Below are 18506 nucleotides of genomic sequence, written 5' to 3'. Positions count from 1 at the left end.
TTCTGTCGAGCTTTTCCAGGTGCAACCTTCAACAGCCAAACCTCCGATAAAGTAGAAATAAGTCCCTCGAAGGGCCGCGTCCTCCACGGGGGTCCCGAGGTGGAGGAGCCCCGTGAGCGCTGAGGTGCCGGGCCGGGAGCAGGGCCGGGAGGTGCCGCGAAGGGAAGGGCGGGCAGTGCCCGTGGGGCGGGCCAGGGGACGCGGCCGCCGCGGTGCGGGGGCAGCTGGCGCTGAGGGGAGGGGGCGGGAGGGCAGGCAGAGCTTTTCGTCCCTGGAAGGGGCAGGGTTTTCGCCCGGCCCGGCGGGCGCAGGGGCGGTGGCTCCCCCGGAGCGGGTCTGACCGCGCCGGTGCGGGGGAGGCGGTGGCGGTGCCCGGTGCCGGACCTGCCCCTCCCTCCCTCGCTCTCTGCCTCCCTCCCCCGCCCCGCCCCGCCGCCCCCGGCCCCGCACACCGCCCGCCCGCTCCCTCGCACAGCGCCGGGCCCGGGAGGGAGGCGGCCGCGCCGGGTCACCTTCCCGGCCGCCGGCAGCCAGAGAGGCGCCCACGCCGCTCCTTCCCCCCCCGCCGCCGCCATCCGCCGCTCCGGGCCGTCCCCGCCCCGGTGAGCGGGTGCCCCGCGGTATGAGCTGCACCGGGGGGAGCGTCGTCCTCCCTGCCGGGGAGCCACCGCGGGCCCCCACCGCCCCGCTGGAGCTGCCGGCCGGGGCGGGGGAGGCGAGCGGGGACAGCCCGCAGGAAGGAGAGGGTGAGGGCCCGAGGGGCGGCTCGGAGAGCGGGCACGGCGGGGCCGGGGCTGCCGGCGGCGACAAGCCCGAGAGGCGCTCGGTGTGCAGCAGCAGCGAGAGCGGCAGCGGCGGCCACGCCGGCGGGGCCGGCCCCATCTGCAAGATCTGCTTCCAGGGCCCCGAGCAGGTGAGCAGAGCGGGCCGGGGGCGGGCGGGCCGGCACCGCGCACACCCCCCGTGCCCGGGGCCGAGCCCTGTCCCTGGTGCTGATCCCGGCGTCCCTGGTAGGGATAGCCCTCCTCGGCGTCGGCGGCGGTGCGAGCCCCGGCTGCTGCTGTACGAGGTGGTGCTGGCGAATGTCTGGGGCAAACCTGAGTCGGCGCAGAGCTCTGGGAAAATCCAGGGATTGTGCCGTGCCTGGCTTGCACGCTTTGTGTCTTCTGGCCATTGCGCTCGCTGGCTCATCCCGCAGTGACTTTAAACAATACGAAATTCTCCGGTTTCTGTCAGATTTTGAAATGAGAGTGTTAGCTTACAAGTAATGCTGAGAAGACCTCCAAATATCTTCTCTGCTGTGACGTTATTGGGCACAATATCAGCAATTGATCCATAACTAGCATTTTGTAGCTTGTCTTGGAAAGAAGAGAATAGCCAATTTATATAGCACAGAAATATGTGAACTATTGGGGGAGGTGCTTATTTACATTATTTGAGGTCCTGCCTGACAGCTGGCTGGCTGGGCAGCACAGAGCCCTGCTCCAAGAGCAAGGTTCTCTTGGAACTGTGATGTCACCCACTTCTTTTTGAGTGATGACTGCAAGTAGCTGCTAGAGAAATGTATCCAACCACTTTTGGTACCTTTTGAGCTATTTGAAAGGGCTAATGCTATTGTTGTTTGATGCGTGGTATTATTTCAGTTGTTTCACATAGCTACACACACGTGTAGGCAGCCTTCTGGCTTTTGACTCATAAGAAGCAGCTAGATATTTTTAAAACAGTTACATTTCTGAGGTTTTTATAGCCAAAAATACATGCTTTTTCACATACTGAAATTGAGACCAGGTCATTGTTACAGACCTCTAAATAGTTTAGTATTGAGTGTACATGTGCACGGAAGATTCCTTTTAAAGTTAATGTTTCTGTGTTACCTTTTCAGGGTGAATTGTTAAACCCTTGCCGCTGTGATGGGTCAGTACGATACACGCATCAGCTTTGCCTGTTAAAGTGGATAAGTGAAAGAGGGTCATGGACCTGTGAACTCTGCTGTTACAGATACCATGTTATAGCCATTAAAATGAAAAGGCCTTGCCAGGTAATTTGTTTTTTTAAAATATGTCTTTTTAAAAACAAAATTATTCTTGATTTTACTTCCAAGGTTTTTGGAAAATACAGCAGAAGATCCTGTATGCTTCACCAGCTAGCATTTGCACCCACTTGAAGTTAGTTTTTAAGACCAGTTACATATTAAAATGTGTAGTCATTTGATTCTGTTATGTTCTTCTAGTTCTTGGCTTGCCATAGAAGTGGTCTTCAGAGGTTGATAAATTCTGTAAGTAGTTAAATCACCCTGAGATGTGACAGAACAACTTGGATCTCCCTGATTCACTTTCTAAACTTTAAACATGTATCTATAGTCTGTTAAAGACTCAGTCAAAAGTTGATTTTGCTCACTTTTAAAGCTTGGAGTGCAGAGGAGAGAGGCAAAGAAAAATTCTGTTGCTTGTAAAAATGTAAAAGGAGGTGCCTTTCCAGTCTTGGCACAATCCAGAGTAGTAGAACACAAAGTTCTGTCCACCAGTAGCTGTTTCAGAAGCTGAAATGTGTAGTAACATTTTTCACAGCTCTGTTTTAGTGGCATCGAAACGTGCAGCTGGAAGTTAGAGAATTATAGTGGTAGCATGTTCAGGGAGAGGTGGGGGAGAAAGGCAAAGCTTCAGTAGATCTGTTAGGGAAGGCTTAATACCACTTTGCATATCAGAATTCTTTAGAGGCTTAAAATTCCCTCCTGGAAATTGTATTTCATAACATCTGAGGAACACATTTAGTAAGATAATTGTATCTTTTTTTAGTTTTGATCCTAAAAGCCTGGAGATGATGGAGCTCTCAAAGGCCAGAGCACTCAGGTCATTTTTCTGTGCCTGCATTTGATTGGAGTTTTATAGAAAAGACATGCTTGGATGGTAATGGCAGTTGTGTGAACATGATAAGCATTCCTTGGATATAGGATATCTTGACTATTTGCTTACAGCTGTTCAGATTAGGTTCAAGTACTTTCAGAGCCAGTTGACTTCAATTTTTTCTTTATAAATCCACAAAGGGAACTTTTTATAAAGATATTTAGAGAATAGCCTTTTCTAGACTGTCACTGTAATCTGCCATAAAATAGTATTACATTAGATATTTAATATATCCTGTTCATTAAAACATTATATTCTGGTACTTAGGTGAAATGGACCTGTTCTGAAAGTGATACAGTAGATTGATGTGCTAATTTAAGAGCCAAGTGCATGGCAATTCAACACACTTTCTGACATCAGGAAAATCACACAACAGTTATTTTAAAAAGTAAATGCTTACTTGTTAGGCCTGATTTCTTAATATAGAAAAAAAATAAGATTGTACTTAGTATTATTTAAGCAAGTATGTAGTTAATGGAGGTGAAATGTGCCTCATGAGTTCAGTGGTCTTCAGTGACCTGAATGGTGTTTATTACATTTGAGATAAAAAATTACTACACTCAACAGTTTTCTTGTGGCAATGGATCTATGGAAAAAGTCCTGCCAAAGATGGACTGGCGAATCAGAAGTTTTTAATGTTGTTTAAACATGTGTTAAGATGGCTCTTTGCAGAGCCACTGCTTTTCCCCTATACCTCCCCTGTATCCCCCTATCTCTCAGGTAGGAGTGTCCTGGGAAGATGTCCCAAGGTGCTCTCATTGGTCCTTTGTTAACCCTTTCCTTATTTGGCTGTAAACTCCTTACCTTGATTGTGACCCCTCACCTGTGATTGGTCCCCAAGGGCTATATAAGCCCCCTCCCAAAATAAACTTCCTCTTTCGTCCTCTCTCCCCTGATGGTCTGGTGAGTGCTCCATTGTGGGGTCCCAGGGCCACGTGGTGGGGGACAGGGTGGAAGGGCATACTCCTTCCAGGTAATGGACTGAAACGAGGCCTGAAGGATCTCCCCCATCCCAACACATCTACCGTAAATGGTGCCCCGTGTGAGGCAGTTCCAATTTTTCAAATCTTGTTAATGTGACTAATCCTCATTCAAGTAGCCTCACTGGCATCAACTAGATAAGCATGAGCAAGACTCTTCTGCATATGTGTGTATGCATGTTATATTAAAAAGTACAAAGTCAAACTCTTCAGATACTTCAATATGGAAGTGTAATAAAATTTACTAAAAGTTTTGCTAATGAGTATGCTCAGCTGGATGAAAACATTTAATTTTTGTAGGCATAACTAAGAAGGGAGAGGGCTCAAATTTCCAGTTATGCTTTCTAGACTGCACGATGAACTTAGAACAATCTACTGATGTCACTGCCTGTAATGAGGATCCAGGAGGACACACTATTCAGTGTGTAGGTGCATACTAGGAACAAAAAGGATTGTCTCAATCTTGGACAATTTACAAAGGAGTTTGAACAAGAGATAAGGGGAAAATCTATGGGTGTATATAAAACCAGTGGTCTTGGTATACTGACCATTGCTAACTATCGTTGAGTTTTTGACATCTCAAATGGGATGAGTTTCATGAACTGAATGGAGATGAGATTCAATGCCCGAGTAGTCATTAGAAGGTAATTAATATGTCAATAAATGCCTGAAAGGACTTGAAAAATCAAATCAAGTCTTTTTTGTTTTATGTGATGGGGAAGAGAGGAACCATCATAGTGGAGAAAGAAGGCCAGTAACGTGGTCAAAGTAGTGGACTAAAAAAAATTGTATTTGAAGCAGTCTTGTACTTGCTGAGAAAATGACTTTTGTCATGAACATAAAAGATGTGTTACAGTACTTGAGATGTAAGATAAAAGTGATGATGAGAAATCAATTATTTTCTATGAACAGTCTTATATATGCTACATAGAAAGCTCATGCAAGTTTTAGAAATATTGAGAACAGGAGGATCCAAACAGATATTTAAATTTAAGATAATTCCTGGGTAACAGAACAGATTCATGGTTAGAAGATAAATCTATACTGTTTGAGGAAGGCTGGGACATGAAAAAATTTTAATGAACTTAGATGTATGTACAAAAAGTGGTAGAAACAGACCAACACTTTAGTTTTGACACCAGAGAGAGAAACAGAAAAAAAACAGAAACAGAAAAAAAAAATGTCAGTCATCAGCATAGATATAGTAGTTGTATATCTCTCACTCATTCTTTTCCTAAGTGTCTGCTTTTGGTCACTTCTAGGGAGAATAGACTAGATAGACCTTTTGTTCTGATACACTCAGAGTCGTCTCAGTGACTGCACCGGGTAAATGGTGATTATGATTAGTTCTAAGTAGTGTGCTTAATGAATTTAGAAACAAAAGCATAGCAGAACTGTTGGAGAGGGCAGTTGTGGGGTTTTCTGTGGTGGGAAAGGCAAAATACATTTCCTGTGTAGTTTCTGGGAAAGATCTGAAGGTAAATGAGAGACTGAAAAAGAGAAATGTAGAAAGCAAGTGTCAGTAATGCAAATTATAGAGATTATACAAGAATAGGGGACAGTAAAAGTAAAGCACAGTGAAGTAAAGCACGGAAATGCAAAAAATAGAAGGCATCAGAGAAAAAATTCTAATGGGATAATGAATTCCATGTTGTATTTTCTTCGTTTCCTTGTAATTAATGCATAGAGAGACTTAGGAAAAAAAGGAGTTGGGAATTGGAAAATAAAGGTAGCAAAAAGGTGTGGAGCCAGAAGTCAGTTAAGCTTGAGAAATACATTTGGTTAGCCATTCAGATAAAAGAGCAAATTTTTCATGGAACAAGTGAGCAGGCCACTGGTGCCCTGCTACGATGCCAGGAGCTAAATATTTGGCTGTTAGCATAAAGAGTTGAAGGAGTGCAGGGTGGACATTACAGTGGAAAGGAGGAACAAAGCTGTAGAAGCTTTAGAAGGATGGATATAATTGATAACTCATGACAGGTGAGAAGGGAACAGGGGATGGAATAATATCATAAGTACCAATGATCTGAAAGTCATGAAATAATGAAGGATAATAGGTGAATAAATGAATTGATGATATCACAGTGAGAGTGTGGGGGGATAGAGAAGAACTAAAACCAAAAGACTAGATATTGACTACAAGTACCAAAGAATATTCGTAAGTGATGAGGAGAAATGAAATTCATCTAAGAGGTGAGTTCATCAAATGGGAGCTAAAACCATCAAGAAGGAATATGGGGAATTATAGAGAGAGTCAAGCAGTTCAGCAGTTCTGTTGGACTTCTAAAGTGTGTACCGAATTAATCAAGTAGAATAAAAAAAAAAAGCAGAGAATACTTTAAAAAAAAAAGCATTAAAGGTATGTGGGTGTGTGCCCCTCATATGTTACTCTTTTATTTCCTGTAGCTTATTAAAAAAAGCAATTGCTTTCTGGTTTTATTTTGTGAAATGCATAGATTGTGCCTAAGGCAGTTTGACTGCTAGAATGGTGTGAGACACCAGAGCAGTGTAAACTGTGAAAGATACTTGGAAATTAATTTTTAATTACAAGTGCCTTCCTGATCTACTGTTAAGATACATAATACAGATATGAAGAGCAGAATTATCTTTGTGTATTAAATAGGTGGGTTAAATACTTCAAGGGAAAAGGTGGATTCCTTTAGCCTAAGATTTTCATGGGGTGAAATGACTAGCATGAGACATGGTGCCACGTTGTTTTTCAGAGGAAATACATTGAATAACAGTTGTTGCTGGAATTATAATTAGTGATCAAAGATTTACGAGTTCTTTCAATACAAATTTTTGTCTTTTTGCCTTATGTCAAAAATCCCAGTCTTTGGGATTCAGATCTTTAATTCCTGTCAACAGAGATTGGTGATAACCAAGAAGTGGTTCTTTCAACATGATTCTTCTACTTCTTAATATGAAAAGTTGTTAATAAATGATAGTGTACTGCTTTTATACCTCTTGTCTATGATTCCTTAGTTGATGCCTATATTATAATGCAAGTAGCCTGCTTTGAGGACCAAATACTGTCATAACCTCCTGACTTCTCTACCAGTCATGCTGTGTTAACTCTGAAGTGTCCCTGTATTTTTTTCCACAACTGAAATTTGTCAGAGAAAGTTTTATTAAATTAATTTTGAAACTTCCTTTTAATACTTACTGGTTTTGAATGTCGGTCCGTCTGCATTGAAATGACTGGCAGTCGTGCCAACTTACTTCTTTCTTAATTTTCTCCACTAGGGAGACAGATTTTGCACCTATTGCACTTGGATTTTTTAAAATTTTTGTCCCATCCATACATAGATTCAAATTGAATGTTTGGTATTCATTCTGAAGATTCTTTCTTATTGCTTCAGCCATGTGCGGAGCATAGCCCCCTACCTCCTTTCATGCCTACAGTGCAACAGTGAAATAACGATTTGACCTCAGTTCTTTGGAAGTACTTGTCTGAGTCAGAGCACCCTCATTGTGTTTTGCCTGCATGACACTGTTTCCATGGGGTTCTTAGCTTTTTGTTTTAATTTGTTTCACCTTTCCTTTTTATATACTTTTATTTCTTAATTTCTTTTTTTCTGCTACTTTTGTTTACATTTCAACAACGCTCATGGAGAATGAGTATTCCAGTCTTAGCCACATGCTGTTTCCTTTCCCTCTACCCTGTATGTGTGTATGTGTGCCATTTTTGCATATTTTTTTGGCAGTGTCTTCCCTCCAGAGCAGTATTAAACTTCGCCATTTCTGTGACGAGCATATTCCCAGCACACGAATACATCATATTGTTACCCTCACAAACCATGTTGCTGGATGGAAGCTATTTCTTGAGCTAAGGCTCATTTTTGTTGTCTTTTATGGCCAAGGAATAGATACAATAAAACAAAATAATTCCCTGGTAGTTTCACAAAGTCATGAACCTTACCATCATGATGAAATACTTGCTAGCTTCATGTGTATTTAGCTACTTTGCTAACACTGGAAGAATATTATTCCAAGCACTATAGGGATCTTGAAAAAGGCAAATTCCATAAAACTGACATTCAGGAAACTGTATCTGGAGAAAACGAGAGTAAACTTCAGTATGCCTTCTCTTTTTTCATAAGGAAGTTCCCTCTGCCCACTGAGCAAGAACAGACAGACAGTCTACTTCTTAATGGAATACTTTATGTATCTCTCATTGCTTTATCTGAGCAATCTGCAATTTACAATCTATTATAGCTTGTGGTTACTCCCAGCACATTATGCTCCTCCTTGAATGACTAAATTCTGCATCTCAGTTTCAGGGCTGCTCTTTCATATGAGGAGAGCAATATGGCATATTTTACTTGAAGGAATGGGCATAACAGCTGATGTGAGCTCACTGGTTCACATCAGAATAACACAAATAGAATATAAGTGTCCTGCCATTGCAGCCTTTTCCTGCACCTGCAACACTGTCCTCCCCATAACCGCTTTCTTCAGTGACCACAAGAATCATCGTAAGCTCCAATCATTTGATGCCACCTTCCAAAAAGGACACTTTGCTGGTATTTGTACAATGCTGACTTAAAATCCTCCTGAGACCTAATAAAGAAGGTCGCTTCCTTCTCAAGCACCACTTACAGAGTATTGCATATCATCTCATTGCTTTCTGGATGTTTGTACCAAATAGAAATTTGATTAATTACCGAAGCCTTTCTGACATCTGTCAAACTTATGGAAAAGATCTTCATATCCTTCACTACTCCATATAAGCAGAGGAACCTTCAAATACATCTTGTAGAAGTGCATTCTTGGGGGGACCTCATCACTCTCTGCAACTGCCTGAAAGGAGGTTTTAATGAGTTGACTTCAGCCTCTTCTCCTAAGTAACTAACAAGCGATAGGACAAGAGCAAGTGGTCTAAAGTTGTGCCTGGGGAGGTTTAGATTGGATATTAGCAAAGATTGCTTCATCAAATGGGTGGTCAGGGAAGTGGTGGAATCGCCATCTCTAGAAGTGTTCAAATGGCATGTGGGTGTGGCACTTGGGGATTTGTTTAGTGCTGAATTGCAAGAGTGCTAAGTCAGTGGTTGGAGTTGATGATCGTAGACATCTTTTCCAACCTTAATGATTGATTCTATGATCTCTGGAATTTCAAAATCCTCTACTTCAGCCTGTCCTTTTCTTCCTATAGCCATGGGTTAAATCTAGAAAATACCTGAAATTGCTGGTTATTCTAGGGAAATGTGCCTACTTCAGAGTTTCTCCACTGACAGTTGATGCCATGTACTTGAATGTATTTGGAAGTTTGTGGAAAATCTGCTGTGCATTCAATGGGAAGAGTTTATGGGCTATGGCTGTTGGAATTTTAAAAACTTACCTTTCCCTTTGCCCTTTCCCTCATGCTTTTGTAGATCACACTGATGTAATTGCTGTGAACCTCGGTCCTGGTAATTAACACCTACAAGATCTAAGGACTTTAGTCTTCTAGTATAGATTATTTTAGAATAGAAAGCAGTTTCAGTAGTTTCAAGTTACTCCGAGATGTCTTGGTGTTCATCATGTTACACAAATGAATCTTTGTCTTCATGGCACAACTTTCATGCGTTAGGTCTTCATGATAACATCCAAAACGTTCCTTTCTTCCTTGTTTGCGTTCAAAGGTATAGGCTTCCAACCCATTTACTTAAAAATAATCTCAAATTTCCACAGTATTATGTCCGATGACCCTACATTAGCATATCTGAAGTGTGGATAAGAAGCCACATCTTTGTCCAAGTGTCACTTTCTCTTTCTTTTTCATCTTTCTCTAACTTTGCTGATGAATTGGCCAGGTTATCTAGGTACTGAACCACTGTTGCCTCTGACATATGAATCCCTAAGGATATGACCCTTGGTTGTGACGTAAATTTATGACTGTGTCTCTACTCCCCTCAGTAACTATGCTGATGACTCCTTTTCCATTGTTGTGACAGAAGTCAGAAAGATTGCTGGGACAGAGATGTGCTTCAGCAGGAGTTACACTGCCTTTTTTTTTCTTCTGGTAATGAAGGCCTAATTCCATTTACTTTAGGGGGATCACAGAATAATGGAATGGTTTGATGTTGGAAGGGACCTTAAAGATCAGCTAGTTCCAATGCCCCTGCTGTGGGCACAGACACCTTCCACTAGACCAGGTTGCTCGGAGCCCCATCCGGCCTGGCCTTGAACACTTCTCTGGGCCACCCGTTCCAGGGCCTCACCCCCCTCACTGTAAAGAATTTTTTCCTAATAGCTAATCTAAATCTGCCCTCTTACAATTTAAAGCTGCTAAACCTCATCCAATCACTACACTCCCTGATAAAGGCTCCCTCCCCATCTTTTCTGTAGGCCCTCTTAAGGGGGAAGAGGGTTGTGCAGAAAAAGTTTTATGAAAAGAAAATTACTTTAGAAAGTTAAATTTTATTTACAAACTCAAATATACGTGGGAATTTGCATTGCTCCAAAGGACGATTAATTTGCACGTCATCTTTATTTTCATTAATAAAGCAAAAGCACTTTCTGAAAATTTCTGCATGTGCTGGAAGACCACAGTCCTACTGCTTAGGCTCTTTAAGGCACTCAGCATCTCTGCAGGATGTTGTGAGTCCAAAGTAGCAGCTACTTAGCTTCCTCCTGGAGAATTCCACCACTGGACTCAATTATCGTGTTGGTTGAGAGCCTGGGCTGCTTCATCTTGGTCAACCAGGAGCAGGCAATCACAAATGCCATTCAAAAAGCTGTTCTATTGGAAAGTTGCCAAGGCTCGTTTTCATAGTCACAAGAAAATACAAACCTTTCTCCTTCAGCACAGGCTGTCCACTCATTCCAAGTTCCCTGACTGGAGAAATGATGCACTCCTTCCTTTGATCTCTCTTTTCCCTCAGAATCTTCTACAAGTTAAGGCCAATACAGCAGAAACAGTTCAGTACAGCATAGCAAAAAGCTGGTGTCAGTATACTGGTCATTTTACCAACTTTTTTTTTCATATCGTTTCCTGTCATATTGATTCATAGTCAGTATTCTCTACTTCACAGGTGGATCCTGGATAAGTTACTAACAGTCAGCCAGGTCTGACTGGGCAAACCTACCTGAAGAAAAGGCCCTCCCTCTACCAGATGTCTAAGCCACTTATCTCTTTGAGTGCTTTGAGCCATGAGATCCTACACTGTCTATTTCACAGTCCTGAGACATGTTCCATGAGCTCTGTCTGCACTCACCAGTCTTAGATCCTCTGTGCTTTCCCATCCTGCAGCCTAGATGTTTCCCAGAGCCTAATGAGTAAGTGAGAATTTCATTTTAGGTGGAAAAACCTTCCCTGCTTTTTTTACATTAGGCATCATCCTTGTAAGGGTAAGTTGCTCACAAACTTTGGATACCAAAATTTTTTCTCTGACTACAGTGGCAGAGCCAGGGCCTGTTTCTATCCATTCCAGAGAGGTCAAAAACAATCATAGGATCATAGAATGGTTCGAGTTGGAAGGAACCTTAAAGATCCCCTAGTTCCAACCTCCCTGCCAACCTGATCACTAGATCAGGTTGCTCAGGGCCCTGTCTAATCTGGCCTTGAACACTTCCAGGAATGGGGCATCCATAAAGCCCCTGGGCAACCTGTACCAGTGCTTCACCACCAACAGTAACGAATTTATTCCTAAGAAGAGCAGCAGTGTATGTGCAAAAAATTTTTCAAGGAGGTAGCAAGTTATTTCACGGCTTATATCCTCATTGGACCATTAAGCTGTTTTTCCAAGAGTGCGCTACACCAGTTTCATCGGAGCTCAAGTGTCACTGCTAATTTTGCTAAGGAATCCAGAAACAGTACTGACTGTAGGATAGAGCAATTTTATCTAATTAGTGAATGTAAAGAGGGAACTATTGTCTAGTAACAACAAAACATGACTGTGTTTATAGTAATAAACTTAAAACTGACAATTTGCAGAACAGTAAGTGGTTCTTTGACAATTGTGTTTTCCATATGAACAGCATGCACTTTCTTATCTTTTATTCTTTAGGTATTTGAGAGAAACTGAGGGTACTTTTATTTCACGTCTGTGTTTGTACTTGTATTTGTACTGCAAGAGATGGTACATATGTTATGTGTAAGTTGTATAAGCACCATTAAGCCAAGAACAATTTATAGTTTAGGAATTTTCAAACACAATTATTTGAATGAATATTGCAGTTTTTGATACTATAACCATTGCTTCTCGCAGCACTATGAATGCTGATGCACAACGTAACAAGTCAGAAAGACGGGTATTTTCAGTCTTCAAAAGCGTATTGTGCTATTTAATGTAATTACTCCAAGGGATTTCAGACATATTTATGATATAGTTAGAGGAAATACAGAGTTTCTGATGTAGTGTATACTATAGAGGCAACTATTTCCTTTTTTTACAGATAGAGCTATCATATTTGAAGATATGTAGTAATAGCCACTCTCTGTAATTAAGCACTACATCTTCTATGTTTCCATAAAGATGGAGTCTTATGTGGGTGATCAAAACCATGGCTACTCAAACTATTAGAAAAAGTGTAATATTGATTCAAACAACAGTACCTATTAGTGTATAGTAGTGGTTATTTAGCAGTACCTGAAAAAACTAATGCAACTTACTTTTAAAATTTTGCTGTTTAATATATGTTCAATTAATAACTTAAGAATAAAAATATTGTTAATAATTTTAATATGAATACATTATAATAATTCTTATAAATGTTTTAAAGCCTTCTAATTATTATACCTAATGTGTAATATATAAAACAATTATAATAAATAAATAAGTTAATATTCCATTAGGCCATATTTTCAAGCAGTACATTATTTACCATATTCATTTGCACAGTCTAAAATTTTATAATTATGACTAAATTCTCTTCAAGTGAAGATTTATCACAAAATTTAATTGACTACAGTATCAATTAGTAATTGATTTACTAATCTAATAAATTAAATACAAAATTACTTTTAGACCAGGCCCTCTCAGATTTCATACAAGCCTTCTTCCTGATTATATGCTAGTATATAATACCTTGGTATTCTTATCATCCTGCCTCTTAACCTTTGTCCAAGATAAATGTTATGTTGCTTAGGGATTAGACAAGGCAACAGCTTTACATCTTTTACATCTGAACTCAGAATATGTTTCCTTTCTTCATCCTTTTTGTTGTCCCTAAAATCTTAAGTTTCTTTTGTTTTATATCTTACAAAGAAGCACATGACATCATCTCTTCCCTCATGCTGAGCATCTTCCAGATTTCCACATGAAAATTCTGATCACAGTTTGTGAATCAGTGTTTGTTCACGGCTAAAAAGGCCAGAGGCCAATATTTGTACTGAGTTGTTTTCTGGTGAGGTTGTACCCTTCACTGCTGAAACACATCATTGCCAGTAGGAAGAAGACTGTACAGTGAAGGTGCATCTTCCTAACCAAAGGTGGGGAGTTGCATTGTGCCAGAACTATTCTTCACCTGTGAATAATGTTGCTACAGGATGTAGGGGAATCTGGTGACAATAGATGGCATGTCTTTGGATTCATAGACTGCCTAGAAGCAGATAGTGGAAAGCAGCAATTAGTGTGTACTTTATGCTGCTTTAACAACTTCTAAACTGTGCTTATCCAATTCAATTTGTTTGTACAGCTACATTCTTTGGGTCCTCTTTCACTCTTCTTTCAGTGAACTGGAAAATTTGAACCTTAAAATTCCAATTATCTGGCATTTCTTCCACCTTCACATAATTTCTATGGTTCTTTTCCAGCAAAGGCCTTTCCATGGCCTCTTTTTCTGCATCCAGAACCCACCGAAATATGCCAGTGTGAGAAAAAGTTCCTGGTGCTTTGTACCATATGAAAATCATTTCCCTACTCATCCTTATGGAGATGATGTGAATAAAGTTACCAATTTCATTTGTTTTCCCTTTCGATCAGTGAACATCTCTGTATTGTATGGGAACTGGAAGTGTTCCAATAAATTACTTGGAAGGAGTTCTACTACTGAATATCCTGAATAACTCATAAATCTCAGGTATTAAAATAGTGTCTTTAGAGGTAAAAGTTTCAAACCTTGCTTAAACTCAGGTAAACAATGGGTTTGAGTCAAGGTCTCTCACAAGGGAATGCACCAACCATTAGGTTGCTGAATAGTCTCAGATAAACCCTCTGCGCCTCCTCTTGCAGGGGTTGTAAAAGTTATTAAATTATTCATAGAGTCAAAAAGACAGGGAAAGAGAAGCCAGCACTTTTGGAAAGTTCAGCTAGCAGATGAAATATGAGTTTTAGTAAATGAACTGTAATTAATACTTGAATATTTTCAACATGATAGACAAGAAGGTATCAACAGAAATGATCAAGAGCAGATGGTCCCTCTATATAATGACTAGTGTCCAGGGCATTTTTGTGGAAGGGGTTTGTTCTGTCCCTCCATGCTCACCAATTTTTTTACATACATTTGGTGAGTGCATCAATATCATAATGAATGCACAATCTTACCCTTATGCTCAGCATTTTTTTTCATTTAAAAGTTGTCAACAGTTTTAGTTGGAATTTACAAACAGTTCCTTTCCCAGGAGAGAAAGAAAAAGCAACTCCAGAAACGTTTTTGATACTGTCTGCGTTTGAAGAGAAGTACAGAGTCGTACAGGCAAAATATGGTTAAGGTTCCTAAGTAACTAGATGGCATGAAAATTGTTAAAACCTCCTTCATATAGCTCATTTATAACGTTGCTGAGGCTTACTTCCTCTGTGCAATTAGAATGAATTTTTTTTCTTAGTGTTCTTCCAGGAATGTGTACCTAACCATAACATGACAGTCTATGCTTGAGCTAAGTTTTCATTTTAATTTTGCAGATCATCTTTAAGTTGCAGGGAATGCAACAACCATGGTAGGCTTTAACTGCCTCCATTCATTAATATTTAATTTGCAGATAATGCTATCAAGAGTACACCTAGGTTGCAATGAAACTCAGTATTTCCAGTAAAGCTGAAACAGAAATTGCATACTTCCTACTCTACAGTAGGAATAGCAATTATTCACATAGAATGGTAATTTCATTTTCACCAAATATACATGTCCATGGAATGTTCAAAATACCAATAAACTAAGCCACTAAACTAAACTTAATTAGTTAGAGTCTGATAGGAATTAGAAGCTAACTTGAGAATAGTTCACTTTAACCTCACAAGTTTCTCACAGATACACCTTTACAACACACCATGATGTTTAAGTATTCTGTCTATTTCCTTCTTGATGAATGTCGAGCCTTCCTGGGTTCCTCTGCCCTTCCGGACTGTCTCCCAAGGGAATCTTCCAACTTGTATCCTAAACAGGCCAAAGTCTGCCCTCCAGAACTCCAAGGTAGCAGTTCTGCTGACCTCAACCCTGGATTCTCCAAGAATCAAAAACTATCATTTCATGATCACTATGCCTAAAATGGCCTCCAGCCATCACATCACCCACCAGTTCTTCTCTGTTTGCAAACAGCAGGTTCAGTGAAGCACCTCCCCTATTTGGCTCACTCACCAGCTGTGTCAGGAAGTTATCTTCCAAGCACTCCAGGAACCTCCTAGACTGTTTCCTCTCTGCTGTGCTGTGTGTCAGTAGACATCCATTCTTGCTTGTTGAAGTCCCACATGAGAATAAGGGTTAGCAAGCATGAGACTTCTCCTGGCTTCTTATAGAATTTCATCTGTATCTTCATCCTGGTTGGGTGGCCTGTAACAAACTCTCACCAGGATATCTGCCTTGTTGGCCTTCTCCCTGATTCTTACTCATAAACACTCAATTTTATTGGCACCATCACTAAGCTCTAGACAATCATAACACTCCTAACGTACAGGACTACCCCACTGACTCTCCTTCCTTGCCTACCCCTTCTGAAAAGCTTACAGCCATCCACAGAAGCACTCAGGTTGTGCAAGCCAGACCACCATGTTTCCATGATGGCAACTATGTCATAGCTTTCCTGCTGCCCAGTGGCTTCCAGCTCCTGTTTGTTGCCCATGCTGGGTGCATTGGTGTAAATGCACTTCAGTTGGGCTATCGATCCCACCCACTGGAGTGTCAAAGTATTCCAACCAGAGCTGTGCCTCGGCAGCTGCCTCAACTGGTCACACAGTCCTGCAGCCTTGCCTCATTCCTTTCATTTTTTGGCCAGCAGCCAAAGATAACCACTGATAATCTCCCAGAGAAAGGATAAGGTAAGACTAATGCAGTTGTCACCACAGGTCTGCCTGTGGTCTCAGACCTTGATTCTAACACATTTAAAAAAATCATAAGATAAAACATTAAGCTGTTCTGCCTAATAAGTAGTAAGATTTTGAAAGGTGAATGTAATATAATGTAAAGATTTTGTACATTGACTAGGATGTCCAGGCTTCTAGGCAGTCAGAAATCCAAGATGCATCCACTGTACATGTAGATGTTCAACTCAGTTGTATACATGCAGTAAGCCAACACTTGCAGGAACTGTCAACTGAATTGCATATGTGGTGCACAGGTGGACAGGATCTCCACAGTAAATGTTATGCTTTCAGAATGTCCCAAGTAAAATTCTGGTGCAGCCATCCAAGCACACTGAGGAATTACATACAGCCCAAACCATGTGTATTGATGAGCTCTCTGACACAAGAAAAAATAATGGACATTATGACTACAGGCACTGTATGTGTTAATAATGTATCAAAATACGCAGGCATTAATGGTGAGCTGCAATTTTTGTGGTATTGATTCTTTTAAGAAAAAGACATAAAAATAGAAGCCTAGAGCAGAAAATGACATTTCAAATGTTTGTGTATGTGTGTAGTCAAAAATATGCATTTTCTCGTCCAGGCTGGTCATAAGTTAACAATATCACTGCATATTGAATCATGTAGTCAATGTGTGCTTACTGCAAAATATGTTAGAAACCCTAATTATCTAATCACATAGACCACTAACAAGATGAAGTAAGGAACAGACAAATCAAAAAAATGGTTTGTTGGACCTAAATCATTGTGTTCTTTTGCTTCTGTGTTTTATTCATATGTACACAGATTACAAATCCTACAGTGTATAATGAATGACAATAGGAAAGAACTTTTTCTTGTCAGAGTTTATTCCAGCAATTAGAGCAATCTGACAAAACGTTTTTGAAGCCACATAATTGATATGGCTTCAGGTTAATCATGTTATGTTATAATAGGTCACTGCCAGGTATTTTAATTTAATTTTATGTAAAATACGTGTTCCAGAATGACTGGAGGGAATGCGAGGTTTCAGTCAGCTGAATGCGAGGTTTCAGGATAAGCTGTGTTTCTGAGAGAATAGAGTGGTAACCCTATTACAGTGGTTTGGCTTAAGAAATTTTGGTGGATTATAAATTGGTACAGTTGAAGCTGGTATGCATTTGGGAAGCCATAAGGAAATTTCATATGTTCTTTATTAAGGATGTAGGAAAACCTATATGTTCTTTGCAGCCACTTTTCATGCAATGTCTTCTAAGTACAAGCACAGTCTCAGTACTTTTTAGATCATTTTTCTGCTGTGTATTTTACAATAATCAATGGGTTTTTACAAGGCATTATCAAAAAAAGCCAAGTTAATATCGATTTATCCCAAAGGTGACAGATCTTTGAATATTTTATCCATCTTTATCATAGTAGGGACATGCATATAACTGTACTAACTTTTTTCTTTAAAAATTAGTCTCTGAAAGCAATATGTTTCCTTCAACTTCAGAAAGTCTCAACCTCAAAAATAAGAAATTATGCAGTATTGCTGTTTGACAGAGCCCTTAGAAGAAAAGAGAAGCAATGTTTCTGGGGTCCGCATTTGAACTCTAATGTACCATTAGTGTACGAGACTCCCAAATGATTTATGAAAGGAAGACTAGTGGTAAATAGAAGATTATAAGAGCCAAACATAATGAAGTGCCAGTAAAAGTAAAAGTCTAGAAAGCTTTCAAGGGTGAGACAGTATAACATTAAAATCAGAAGCATTAATTATATTTTGTTTAAAGCACCATTTTCAAAGGAAGTTTTCACTATCATTGTATACTAAAGTAAAATTCATTATGTTCATGGGCAACAGAGATGGCATGGTACCTCATAACTACAGATATGATGGAAAGGAATATAAAATGGGATCTTATTTTATAGAATTTAAATGAAGTTTTTTTAATGATTATGTCTGAAAACCTACAGTGTTTTTATAATTATTTAGGTACAAAATATTTCACATTTTCTTTCAACTTCTAGTTCTTAAGCAAAAATGGTAATCTTTCTCATAATATTTATTGTTTAGGGTCATGTACTTTACAGAAGCTGACACTAAAAGCCCATGTAGATATTTTCTAACTTGGCAAAATATTTAGCTAAAATAACTGTTACTGATTATGGGATGTATAGTCAGCAAATAACAAAAATAAATCAGAAAGTCATAATATAATTTATAATCATGAGCAATTAAGATTTTTGAGACAAACTATGAAGAAAATGAGAAAAACATTAATGGAAATAATGGATTTAAATCATGACACATTCATAATGAGATAATTCAATTTACAATGTTAAATAATTCAGCCTATTATATTCTAAATGCAGTTTCTCAACATTAAATATCACTGAATTATTTTTACTATATTATTTTTGTAGCCTCTATTGTAAGC

The 18506-nt window shown here is 39.9% G+C and overlaps 1 protein-coding gene across 1 annotated transcript in view; it reads left to right on the top strand.

Moving 5' to 3' along the window:
- Positions 1-327: 327 nt before the first annotated feature.
- Positions 328-18506, top strand: part of MARCH11 (membrane associated ring-CH-type finger 11) — a 29693-nt gene continuing 11514 nt past the window's right edge. Inside the window, exons 1-2 of the mRNA XM_027681757.1 lie at positions 328-913; positions 1883-2038. Coding sequence (XP_027537558.1) covers positions 623-913; positions 1883-2038 — 447 coding nt within the window. The 5' untranslated portion in view covers positions 328-622. The remainder of the gene's footprint in view (positions 914-1882; positions 2039-18506) is intronic.

Source organism: Neopelma chrysocephalum, unplaced genomic scaffold, assembly GCF_003984885.1.
Source record: "Neopelma chrysocephalum unplaced genomic scaffold, ASM398488v2 Primary Assembly neopelma1_22b, whole genome shotgun sequence".
Classification (NCBI taxonomy): Eukaryota; Metazoa; Chordata; class Aves; order Passeriformes; family Pipridae; genus Neopelma; species Neopelma chrysocephalum.
Note: the sequence above shows the minus strand (reverse complement) of the source record. Positions and strands in the feature narration are given on the sequence as shown.